This window comes from Pseudoliparis swirei, chromosome 6, assembly GCF_029220125.1.
Source record: "Pseudoliparis swirei isolate HS2019 ecotype Mariana Trench chromosome 6, NWPU_hadal_v1, whole genome shotgun sequence".
In the NCBI taxonomy this organism is placed as follows: Eukaryota; Metazoa; Chordata; class Actinopteri; order Perciformes; family Liparidae; genus Pseudoliparis; species Pseudoliparis swirei.
Genome location: NC_079393.1, coordinates 28,090,687 through 28,102,913, shown reverse-complemented (window position 1 = coordinate 28,102,913; position 12,227 = coordinate 28,090,687). Strand labels below are relative to the sequence as shown.

Sequence of the window (12,227 nt, the reverse complement as noted above, 5' to 3'; positions counted from 1 at the left end):
AAGAGAAGAAGAAGAAGATGAAGAAGAAGAAGATAAGGAAGAAGTAGAACAAGAGTGGAAAGAATACATGTGTTAATTGTTCATTGTAAAGGTGCGTAGCCTCTCTGTCTATTGGATGTTCCAGTTAGAAATGGCTTTATGTCACTTCACAACCCCCGGGAAATTCTGAATTTGATTCCTTTACTCCAATAACATCATCTGGAAGAGCTAATTACGTAGATTTGGCTCAGCTTTGGTTAAGTTTCTTATTGTTTTCCTAATGCCCATTTTCAGTGTGTTTCTTATGAAACTCACGGTTAACGTCTTTATGCTCGGGTTTGTCTCTATTTGGGTCCCCCCTTGTGATTGGAGTCATGGATTGTTGCTGTAGGCGCCACACATGCTCTAGTGAGTATCTCGTGAGTACCTCCCTGAACTCTGAGGAGTGGCGCTACTACCTCTAACAAGAGGACTCTACCTGGGGAGCTCACGCCAACGATGAGCGAGCTCAGGCTGGAGTACAGACGGACGGAGTTGGCGTTTCTGTTGCTGGAGGTCAGCATCACCAGCCAATACCAGCTCTCCTTCCCCGCCTCCGGTCTGGGGTCGCGACCCCACGCTCCATACTTGTGGGAGCCGGGTTCTCCGGCCGTGTAGACCCTCGGTCCGGTAATGTTCAGAAAGCGACCGTGGGGGCAGTTACCTGGAGGGGGGGGGGGGGGAGAGTGGTGCAACATTTGATCCAGAACCCTCATCAGGCCGATGATGCAACATTCATAATGGCTCCACAAGCAGAGTCACATGTTCTGGTTGTTCCAGTTGAAGTGGAAGAGAAGTGCAAAGGGAACAGGTTCTGGAGCGTACCACGTGGAGGCCGGCTGGGCTCGGCGACGTGGTCCAGTCCGTTGGTGCACTGGTCCAGGTCTCTCCTCAGACGCTGGTTGGTTTGTTGCGTGGTCACCACCCGCATGGTGTCGTACGCCTCCAGCTCCGTCAGCGCTGCTTTCAGGTTCTCCAACTAGCAGAACAGACACTTTGTTTTCTCCAACGCAGAATCACCTCAGAGGAACTGGAGCGGCTCACACATGGACAACAGAACTAATCAAACACACCTGGTCAGGTCGCTTTGGTATCAGAACCGGTTCAAAACGCAAGGTGACAGTCACAGGACTACGTCGTTCTCGCCCTGACGGTGTGAGCTGTTGTATCAGAACCAGATGAGCTGAGCGATGCATTCAAGGTCCCCACGGTGCTCTGCAGCAGGATGTGTACGTTCCTTCATTTGTCTTACATTTAGTTTCACGACATTTCATGTGGGATCCGTTCACGTTGCTCTGTTTTGGTGTTGGAACTTTTGTATAAAAAAATATGTCAATGGATTTTACCCACCCTTGTGGGCGGGGCTTAATTGGTTTCCCACATTGAACCTTATTTTGGAAAAGATATGTACTATTTCAAAACGGAGAGAGACAACAAATAATGTTATACCCAGTTTGAGTGCTGACTACGTCACGCTAACTACGTCACGCTGACTACATCACGCTGACTACGTCACGCTAACTACGTCACGCTGACTACGTCACGCTGACTACGTCACGCTAACTACATCACGCTGACTACATCACGCTGACTACGTCACGCTAACTACGTCACGCTGACTATGTCACGCTAACTACGTCACGCTAACTACGTCACGCTGACTACGTCACGCTAACTACGTCACGCTAACTACGTCACGCTGACTACGTCACGCTAACTACGTCACGCTAACTATGTCACGCTAACTACGTCACGCTGACTACGTCACGCTAACTACGTCACGCTGACTACATCACGCTGACTACGTCACGCTAACTACGTCACGCTAACTACGTCACGCTAACTACGTCACGCTGACTACGTCACGCTAACTACGTCACGCTAACTACGTCACGCTGACTACGTCACGCTGACTACGTCACGCTGACTACGTCACGCTAACTACATCACGCTGACTACGTCACGCTGACTACGTCACGCTAACTACGTCACGCTGACTACGTCACGCTGACTACATCACGCTGACTACGTCACGCTAACTACATCACGCTAACTACGTCACGCTAACTACGTCACGCTGACTACGTCACGCTAACCACGCCACGCCGACTACGTCACACTGACTACATCACGCTGACTACGTCACGCTAACTACGTCACGCTGACTACGTCACGCTGACTACGTCACGCTAACTACGTCACGCTGACTACGTCACGCTGACTACGTCACGCTAACTACGTCACGATGACTACTCAACGCTGACTATGTTAGACTGACTACGTTTGGCTGACTACGTCACGCTAACTACGTCACGCTAACTATGTCACGCTGACTACGTCACGCTGACTACGTCACGCTAACTACGTCACGATGACTACTCAACGCTGACTATGTTAGACTGACTACGTTTGGCTGACTACGTCACGCTAACTACGTCACGCTGACTACGTCATGCTGACTACGTCACGCTAACTACATCACGCTAACTACGTCACGATGACTACTCAACGCTGACTATGTTAGACTGACTACGTTTGGCTGACTACGTTAGGCTAACTATGTCACGCTGACTACGTCACGCTGACTACGTCATTCCATCTAAACTTTGAGCAGATGTTCCCACGGCTGCCTTCTTCCACGACGCCACTCTCGGACCGCCTACCTGTTGGGTGGCGTTGGCAGTGAGGCTCCGATGGCCAGAGGTGGCGCTCTTGAGCCTGGCTACGAGCTGGTTGATCTGCGCCAGCTCGTTCTCCACCACCTGCAGGCTGATGACCCCGTAGAGCTGCCCGTCGTCCTCCCTCTCCAGCGTGGACACGTCCTCCTGCAGCTGGGGCAGCCGGCGCTGCAGAGCCAGCAGCAGGAGGTCCAGCTCGGACACCTGCAGGCGGGACACACGTCTTTATTATTACCATGTCGGTTTGCTGGCTCACTTTTTTAAATGTAGTTTTCAACAACATAACAATATGTATTTCTTATACAGTCACTTTCTCTGTCAATGTTCCAGTTGTATGTCTTGGTACACGTGATATTCAGGGAACAACACACAAAGAACAACAAACATCCAATGGTGCTCACTTTAGGAAAAAAAGAAGAGGAGAAATAAGGATAATAATGAATAGATTGCAATTATTTAATTAAAATAAAACGGATGATAATAATGGATGCATGAATGAATGAAATAAAATAAAATTAAAATAAAATAAAAAATAAAGGATGAAATTATTAAACTGAATGAAATAAATATAATAAATAATTGAAATAAGAATTGTCCACTCCTGATATTTGATAGATATCCCAATGATGATAATGTTTTTGACGGCTGGTTTAGGGAACAACTTTCCTTCTGTGGGGTGATGTCGCTGTTGCATTTGGATGCCCCGTCCTCCACCGCCTGCAGTCTGTCTCGAGGGAACATCTTCTCTGAAGACGTCAACTCACACTCACACTCGCTGGAAGGCGCCTGGAAGTTAAAACACACCTGGTTAGAAATAAATATGAATACATTTAAGATAAGTAATTACATTTTGAAAGAGTTGTCGTTACCTGTTGGCCGAGGGCGAGCAGAGCGCATAGCAGGAGGGTCACAGCCAGCTTCATGGTGCGTCTGAGCGGACCAGCAGCTTACCAGCACTGACCACTGACCTCCCCCACTGACCAGTCACCTCCCCCACTGACCACTGACCTCCCCCACTGACCAGTCACTGACCACGTCCTCCAGAGAGGGCTCACTTCCTCTGAAAAAAATGGTTCTCTAAAGGCTTTGAAGAACCATCACGTACTGGAGAACCATTCTTCCATTTAAGACACCTTTATAAGTTCTTTAAAGAACTCTTTCGGAAATGGTTCTTAAATGAACCCTGGTTTGAAAAGTTCTCTGTGGAACCAGAAATGGTTCTTCTATGGCGTCACTCTGAAGAACCATTTTACCTGAGTCCACCTGAGTTTACCTGAGTCGTGGTCCAATGAGCAGCGTGGGCGTTTAATTATATTTAGTATTGTTATATATTTGGTATAGGCAGTTTATTTGTGCCGTCGTCGGGCAACAATTTCCTAACGACCTTTTGACCTTATCATTAAGTCCTCAGCACAGAACAGCGTCGCTGTCAGAAGTTATTTCCTCACGTGAAAGGGAAGTGGCGACTGGTATCGTAACTTCGGGGTTTCAGGACGGCGTTCAGGAACAGGAAGTGAGCGCTCCGTACTCACGGAGTTCCCAGGTTCTCACACCAGCGGGCCCTCATTGTGCAATCAAAATATAGGCTTTATTCAATTTATTCAATCAATAAATATAGACCTAATTACAGAGTACATTAAAAAAATATTTGTTAAGGACACAACAAAGAGGAATTAAAAAGAAACAAAAATTAACATATATAATGATGTGCAGTGACTACCACTGTCACCTCACAGGAAGAGGAGAATGATAATAATAATAATAATTCATATTATTATTATAATTATAATTATAATAAAATAATAATTATAATAACATAATAATTATAATAAAATTATAATCATTATAATAAAATTATAACCCTAACCTTTGAGCTGAGTGACATGACGCTGTGTTTTTTTTTAACATGAGACACATTGCAGGCGTTGCAAAGGGGAAATGATGACCGCCGGGGGGAAGTGCTGAATGGATCTGACCCGCTGTGAAAGTCCACAGTTTCACATCCCGGGGTGGTCCAGGACGCGTGGCGAGGGTCATCTGAGAGGAGAGGAGGCGACTTCAGTCCTCCACACATCCGTCCAGCTGCCAACATGCTGCTGCTGCTGCTGCTGCTGCTCTCCTCCACGCCTGCGGTGGGTTGGATGTCCTCCTGGAGGAGAAGCTTCTCTCTCCTGAGGGCCTCGTGGAGACGTCCTCAGTGTTCTGTGTCTCCTGCAGGTGGACGCCCAGCGGCTGTCGGGTCGGAGGAAGGACGGCGCGTGTGTGTGCCAGGTGAACCCGGACGTGTGGCGCTTCCCCGCCGCCGGCTACGCCGCCGCGCTGAGCCAGGTCCAGTCCTGTGAGGCCTCCCTGAGCCGCCTGCAGGACCAGGTGAGTCATGCACGCCGTATGAATACAGCCTCCACAGGTCAGCACTTCTGCAGAGATGCCACTCTAATGTGTATACATTTCTAGAAGCTCCGCCTCTCACCACTAAGAGGACCCGCCGAGGCCCCGGTGCCTGATATGTCTCTTTAGTGGAGCTCCATCTCTCTGGTTTTGTGTCTCTTTGTAAACATGTTTTGCCTCTTCGTTGTTGTTTGTGGTCGTTTTGTGTCTCTTATTGTTGTTTTATATTTCTTTGTGGTCATTTTGTGTCCGTGGTTGTTTCGTATCTCTTTGTAATTGTTTTGCATGACTTTGTACTCTTTGTGTTTTTAAGTTTCTTTTCAGTCATTTTGCATGTCTTTATAGTTGTTTTGCTACATGTTGTATTTTCTTCGGTCTTAATAGTTGTTTTCTATGTCTTTATAGTTGTGTTTTGTCTTTATAGTTGTTTTGTGTCTTTATGGTTGTTTTCTATTTCTTAATAGTTGTTTTGCATGTTTTAATATTTGTTTTCTATTTCTTAATAGTTGTTTTGCATGTTTTAATAGTTGTTTTCTATTTCTTAATAGTTGTTTTGCAACACATTGTAGTTGTTTTGTGTGTCTTAATAGTTGTTTTTTATGTCTTTATAGTTGTTTTGCTACATGATGTCGTTGTTTTGTGTGTCTTAATAGTTGTTTTCTATGTCTTTCTAATGGTTTTCTATGTCTTTATAGTTGTGTTGCAACACATTATAGTTGTTTTGTGTGTCTTTCTAATTGTTTGTTGTGGTCATTTGGAGTCTCTTCCTGGTTTGTATTGTTCTCTTTGGGACATTTTGGAGCTGAAGGTCTCTGAAGCCCATCCATGGGGACACAATGGAAATGAGGAAAAGAACATTTCAGAATTCTTGAACCTGGAATCCTGAAAGGCATGCAGGGTGTCTGTGCTCCCTGCAGGTGGCGCTGTCCAGCAGGCGGCTCCCTGCGGTCGAGGCTCTGATCAAGAACGTGACGAAGCGGCTGGAGCCTCACCGGTACCTCCACGACCGGGGCCTGTACACCGGCTTGCCTCTGCGCCTGCTGGGCCAGGAGCTCAGCCGGCTGGAGGCGGACATCGGCGCCATCCACAGCCAGATCAACAACCGCCTGACCACCAAGCTCTCCAACGAGGTAGAGCCTCGTGTCCCAGAGCGATGCCCGGGTGACAGGAAGTGGAACTCAGCCAATATCACACGACACAGCAAAGAACAACGTGATATCAATACGAACGCTGAGCATCGCTACAAAACAGAAAATTAATAACAAACGTTAAAGACCCAACTGAAATATAGTGACGCATCAAGAGAATTCAAACGACCATATGAAGAAATATTATTTTAAATCTTTTAAGACCATGGACAGATCAAAGATTACTCAAAGCACAAACTAATAATGTAGTAATCTATGGTCCAGCCCATAGAACCATAAGCACATCATCTGTAATTCTAAAATAAATTATTCTAAATAACTTAACACAGGTTGGACATGTCATTCAAAGCTAAAAGCTGGTGTGATACAAAAATGAAATGTTTACAATAGTTTGTGTAGGTGTGTATTACTTTAGCAAGACATGTAAGATATTTAGTATTTTGCATGTATCTCTTAACAAAGAGATGTTTGTTTAACTGTGTGTGTGTGTGTGTGTGTGTGTGTGTGTGTGTGTGTGTGTGTGTGTGTGTGTGTGTGTGTGTGTGTGTGTGTTAGATGGGTAAACTGCGTACATCTGTAGACAGGATGAAGATGTGGGACACGATCAACATGAAGACCGTCAAAGAGAAGCTTCGCTCCGTGAAGAACGACGCCGAGTCCTGCAAGACCATCCCCAGAGACTTCAGAGGCAAGCACGCTGTGTGTGTGTGTGTGTGTGTGTGTGTGTGTGTGTGTGTGTGTGTGTGTGTGTGTGTGTGTGTGTGTGTGTGTGTGTGTGTGTGTGTGTGTGTGTGTGTGTGTGTGTGTGTGTGTGTGTGTGTGTAAACTGTAATAAAGGCTCTCAGGAAAACATTGACCTCCAGCAGAATAACATGTTTCCTATCAACATTGCACAGTGCAGTAGTTATTAATAAAATGAATAGAAAATGCAATTTATTTGGTATTTATATCAACTGAAGAATCAGATCTGAGGTGTTGACTAAATCCCCAGAATGTGAAACTTGTTCTGTCAGCTAAATGTAGATCTGGTGTCCAAGAAAGTGTTATTTTAACTCTAAATCTGTCCTTCTGTACACATTACATCTATTGCACCTGTCCATCCTGGAGAGGGATCCTCCTCTTTTGCTCCCCTGCAGGTTTCTTCCCTTTTTTCCCCCTGAAGGGTTATTTGGGAGTTTTTCCTGGTCCGATGTGAGGTTTTGGGGCAGGGATGTCTATGTGTACAGATTGTAAAGCACTCCGAGACAAATTTGTAATTTGTGAAATTGGGCTATACAAATAAATTGAATTGAATTGAATTGAATTCCTCAAACCAGTTTGTCATGAATGTCCTTTTTCATAAATTTCCCATTCATTACCTCAGGCACATTTCATTATAGACCGACATTATTTGGGTAAGCTGGCTGTCAATTATTATTATAACGTTATTAATACGATCTTATAAGAATATATACGGTAGCCTCAGGAAAAAAAGCCTTGACAAAGTTTATTTATACACGGGCGATTCATTGGCTACCTCTGTCCGGACGTTGGCTACTTGTGTCCCGGTGTTGGCTACCTCTATCCCGGTGTTGGCTACCTCTATCCCGGTATTGGCTACCTCTATCCCGGTGTTGGCTACCTCTATCCCGGTGTTGGCCACCTCTATCCCGGTGTTGGCTACCTCTATCCTGGTGTTGGCTACCTCTATCCCGGTGTTCGCTACCTCTATCCCGGTGTTGGCTACCTCTATCCTGGTGTTGGCTACCTCTATCCTGGTGTTGGCTACCTCTATCCCAGTGTTGGCCACCTCTATCCCGGTGTTGGCTACCTCTATCCTGGTGTTGGCTACCTCTCTCCCAGTGTTGGCCACCTCTATCCCGGTGTTGGCTACCTCTATCCTGGTGTTGGCTACCTCTATCCCAGTGTTGGCCACCTCTATCCCGGTGTTGGCTACCTCTATCCTGGTGTTGGCTACCTCTATCCTGGTGTTGGCTACCTCTATCCCGGTATTGGCAACCTCTATCCCGGTGTTGGCTACCTCTATCCCGGTGTTGGCTACCTCTATCCTGGTGTTGGCTACCTCTATCCCGGTGTTCGCTACCTCTATCCCGGTGTTCGCTACCTCTATCCTGGTGTTGGCTACCTCTATCCTGGTGTTGGCTACCTCTATCCCGGTGTTCGCTACCTCTATCCTGGTGTTGGCTACCTCTATCCTGGTGTTGGCTACCTCTATCCTGGTGTTGGCTACCTCTATCCTGGTGTTGGCTACCTCTATCCCAGTGTTGGCTACCTCTATCCTGGTGTTGGCTACCTCTATCCCGGTGTTCGCTACCTCTATCCTGGTGTTGGCTACCTCTATCCCGGTGTTCGCTACCTCTATCCTGGTGTTGGCTACCTCTATCCCGGTATTGGCTACCTCTATCCTGGTGTTGGCTACCTCTATCCTGGTGTTGGCTACCTCTATCCCGGTGTTCGCTACCTCTATCCTGGTGTTGGCTACCTCTATCCTGGTGTTGGCTACCTCTATCCTGGTGTTGGCTACCTCTATCCTGGTGTTGGGTACCTCTATCCCGGTGTTGGCTACCTCTATCCTGGTGTTGGTTACCTCTATCCTGGTGTTGGCTGCCTGTGTCCCGGTGTTGACTACCTGAACTCACATCTTCATGTCTCTGTTTCCAGGCCGGGACCGGCACTGCCTCAAGGGCCTGATCTCCAACATCAGCGCTCCGGTCCTGACAAAGGTCAGTCCCTACGGGAAGACCTTCACCTCCGGGTCCTGGGGCCAACAGGCCCAGATGGGCCGTGAGGGCCAGAAGACCAGCTACTGGGTCCAGCCTCTCCTCAACAGCCACATCTGGGGCAACACCCTGCGCCTGTACCAGACCTACGAAGACTTCATGGCGTCCGCCAACCACAAGGACTTCGCCGTGGCTCCGTCCTACACTCACGCCAACGCCATCGAGGGTCCCAGTGGCGTTCTGCACGGCGACGCGCTGTACTACCACTGCGCCCGCTCTGCCGACGTCTGCCGCTACGACCTGAGCAGCAACGCCGTCCACCGGGTGACGCTCCCCGGCGTCGGCGTGGGATTCAAAAACAACTTCCCGTACTGCTACTACGACTGCCGAGCCAACAGCGACGTGGACGTGGAGGCGGACGAGTCGGGACTGTGGGTCCTGTACGCCACCGTCGGTAACCACGGTAATCTGGTGGTGAGCCGGCTGGTTTGGGACGGCGAGGCCGAGACGCTCAACGTCACTCAGACGTGGGAGACCAGGCTGTTCAAGAAGGCGGTGAGCAACGCGTTCGTGGTGTGCGGCGTGCTCTACGCCACGCGGTACGTGGACGAGTTCCAGGAGGAGGTGTTCTATGCCTTCGACACGGCGACGGGCAAAGAGGACAACGCGCTGGCTCTGCCGCTGGAGAAGGTGAAGAAGGGCGTGGCCAGCCTGAGCTACAACCCCACCAACAGGCAGATCTACATGTACAACGACGGGTACCTGCTGGCCTACCAGGCCCACTTCACCTGATCGGACCGCTAGACGTTCTGAAATACCAAATGTACAAAGGGCCGATCACTTCATACACGGAAAAGTAGTGGTTCTTAAATATGGTTCTCTAAAGAACCCTGGTTTGAAAGGTCCATTGTGGAACCAGAAATGGTGTTTGAAAGAACCATTTGTTGAAGGTTCTTTGAGGCACTTTTATAGGTTCTTTGAAGAACTCTTTAAGGACATGGGTCTCTAAAGAACCCTTTTTTGAAAGGTTCTCTGTGGAACCAGAAACGGTGCCTTAAAAACATTTTTTTAAAGGTTCTTTGAGACACCTTTATTGGTTCTTTGAAAAACTTGTTTAGGACATGGTTCTTTAAAGAACCCTGGTTTGAAAGGTTCTTTGTGGAACCAGAAATGGTTCTTCTATGGCATCACTCTGAAGAACCATTTTCGGTTCCAGATGGACCCTCCATTGTTCTGTGTGTATTGTTAGAATGTGTGGGGTATATCACAAACTGTTGGAACACTTGTTTTTGTAATGAAATACAAAATGTCATGAAGCTGTAAAATCTCAAATAAATACTATAATAATTTTTGACGGGTACTTTTTCCAAAAACACGCATCGTCTTTATGGGGTTTGGTGTGTCAGGGCTCTGGTTTCGCTGGGCAGCTCTGTGAAAATCTACTAATCATGAAAAATAATTAACAGAAAATGCCTTCACTTCAATAAATTAAACATAAATGTGCTTCATGAATAAATTGCCATTTCCAGCAGAAGTCTGCGGTGTCTCAACACACTGATGGCACAGAGGAGCAACTCACCACGACTCAGAGAGAGTAAGAGATGTATTAATGTTGTAAACATTAATGATAATTAAAACACCAAGCAAAATCTGACAAATGTATATGTTTAGGATCTTTTTGCAGTTTGGATAACACAACTCGAACCAGCATGCGTATGTGATCTAAGCATGGCGTGGCAGTACTGGTGGAACCCAGCAGGGGGCAGTGTGATGTCACACAGAACACAGCAGGCCAGATGTTTCCCCTCTCGGCAGGCTGCCTGTCAGACACACCCAGAGCTCTGGTCACATGATGACAGACCGGCTGCACGTGTAAAGAAGCCAAACAGCAGCCGACCTCAGGCCCGACCTCCCGGGCTGCTCGCCATGCGGTCGGGATGATTTCATATTTCTGTGAGGGGAAAATAGAGCGGGCATGTTCTGTAATGACATGTCTGGGACACTGGGACAGTTATGGTAACGTTTAGGCTCAGAGTTCTTCGGACATGTCAGTCACTGGAACATTGGGATGAAGAAGCTAAAGTTAAACCAGATTACAAAAATATGTTCATATACACATTGTAGCATCTCTCCATCGATCCCACTGGATGTGATCCCAGAAATGTGCTTCCAAAATTCATGACCTGAGATAAAAGTGATGGGTCTCTGACTTCATTTCCAACCATCACCAGGTCTTGTACCTGAGAAATGAATAAACATTCCAATCAGCCTCCGCTCTACTTTGTGTTTAGTGCTGATGTTTATGCATGTGTGAGCATGATATATATATAAGGTTAACATTACCATCATAAACAGGGGACTGAAGAGCAATAACGTTCTGCTTTTAAATATAAAATAAAAAGAAATGAAAGAAATGGTGTCAGGTTGCCAAACATATCAATGTTTCTTAAATTAACTCGGTTATGACTCCGTCTCTTAAATTAGAGTTTCTTTTAAGTCGTCTTGTTTTATTTTTGTATATTATTTATTAGTTATTATTTAATTATAATAATTAATAATTATATTGATTCATTTATTATATTTATTCCTGTGTTGTCCATGTCACTCTCGAAAAAGAGATCTTTAATCTCAATGGGATTCAGCTCGTTAAATAAAGGTTTAAATTAATAAAAATGGGCCTCAATCGAGCATATCATTTGATTTCTGCCGTTCAAATAATAGGCTAACATAAATGTATTCTTATTGTATAAGGAAACCATGATGTATTTAGAATGACTATCGGTGCGATTGTTCAACACGACGATATCAGTGTGAACGTCTTAAATGATCTGACGTCCCGTTACAGGACGTCTTCTACATGGAACCATATCTCACATATTCCGGTTCCTTCTCTGAGAGTTTCTACTCTTATGAGTGACTTTCCTTCATCGAGGACGTAGGGATCAGAAGGTTTCATGTAAAAAATAAATAAACCTCTCTTATCAGCTTGAAACTCCAGCTGCTGCAGAGGAGAGTCCACGCTCACCAGAGGCTGTAAATATGATTCATATGTAAGTTCACTGGGTGGTAATCTCGCTCTAGAACTGGTATAATAAGTTGTATGATTGACGTCTCTGTGAACGTTTGAATATGTGAGCGGTGTCCACTGATAAGAGGGATTATAATCCTCCTTCTCATTTGATTGGACCTTTAACAAGTGGGCGGTGGCTCCACGCACACACCCCCTGGTCGCTTAATGTCGCGATTTTATTGGTTGAATTTGGTCATTTGGAGGG

At 46.4% G+C, this 12,227-nt stretch overlaps 2 protein-coding genes across 2 annotated transcripts; one reads left to right on the top strand and one right to left on the bottom strand.

Annotated features, from left to right (window-relative positions):
* Window positions 1-19: 19 nt before the first annotated feature.
* On the bottom strand, window positions 20-3,780 carry LOC130194795 (olfactomedin-4-like). Its single transcript, XM_056415966.1, has 5 exons — window positions 3,566-3,780; window positions 3,365-3,482; window positions 2,682-2,902; window positions 844-997; window positions 20-682 (listed from the first exon to the last, which is right to left on the bottom strand). The coding sequence occupies exons 1-5, from the start codon at window positions 3,617-3,619 to the stop codon at window positions 324-326; spliced, it is 906 nt and encodes a 301-aa protein (XP_056271941.1). The 5' UTR covers window positions 3,620-3,780; the 3' UTR covers window positions 20-323.
* A 936-nt stretch (window positions 3,781-4,716) lies between these two features.
* Window positions 4,717-10,301, top strand: LOC130194773 (olfactomedin-like). Its single transcript, XM_056415937.1, has 5 exons — window positions 4,717-4,828; window positions 4,914-5,066; window positions 6,002-6,214; window positions 6,788-6,920; window positions 8,894-10,301. The coding sequence occupies exons 1-5, from the start codon at window positions 4,787-4,789 to the stop codon at window positions 9,742-9,744; spliced, it is 1,392 nt and encodes a 463-aa protein (XP_056271912.1). The 5' UTR covers window positions 4,717-4,786; the 3' UTR covers window positions 9,745-10,301.
* The last annotated feature ends 1,926 nt before the right edge of the window (window positions 10,302-12,227 follow it).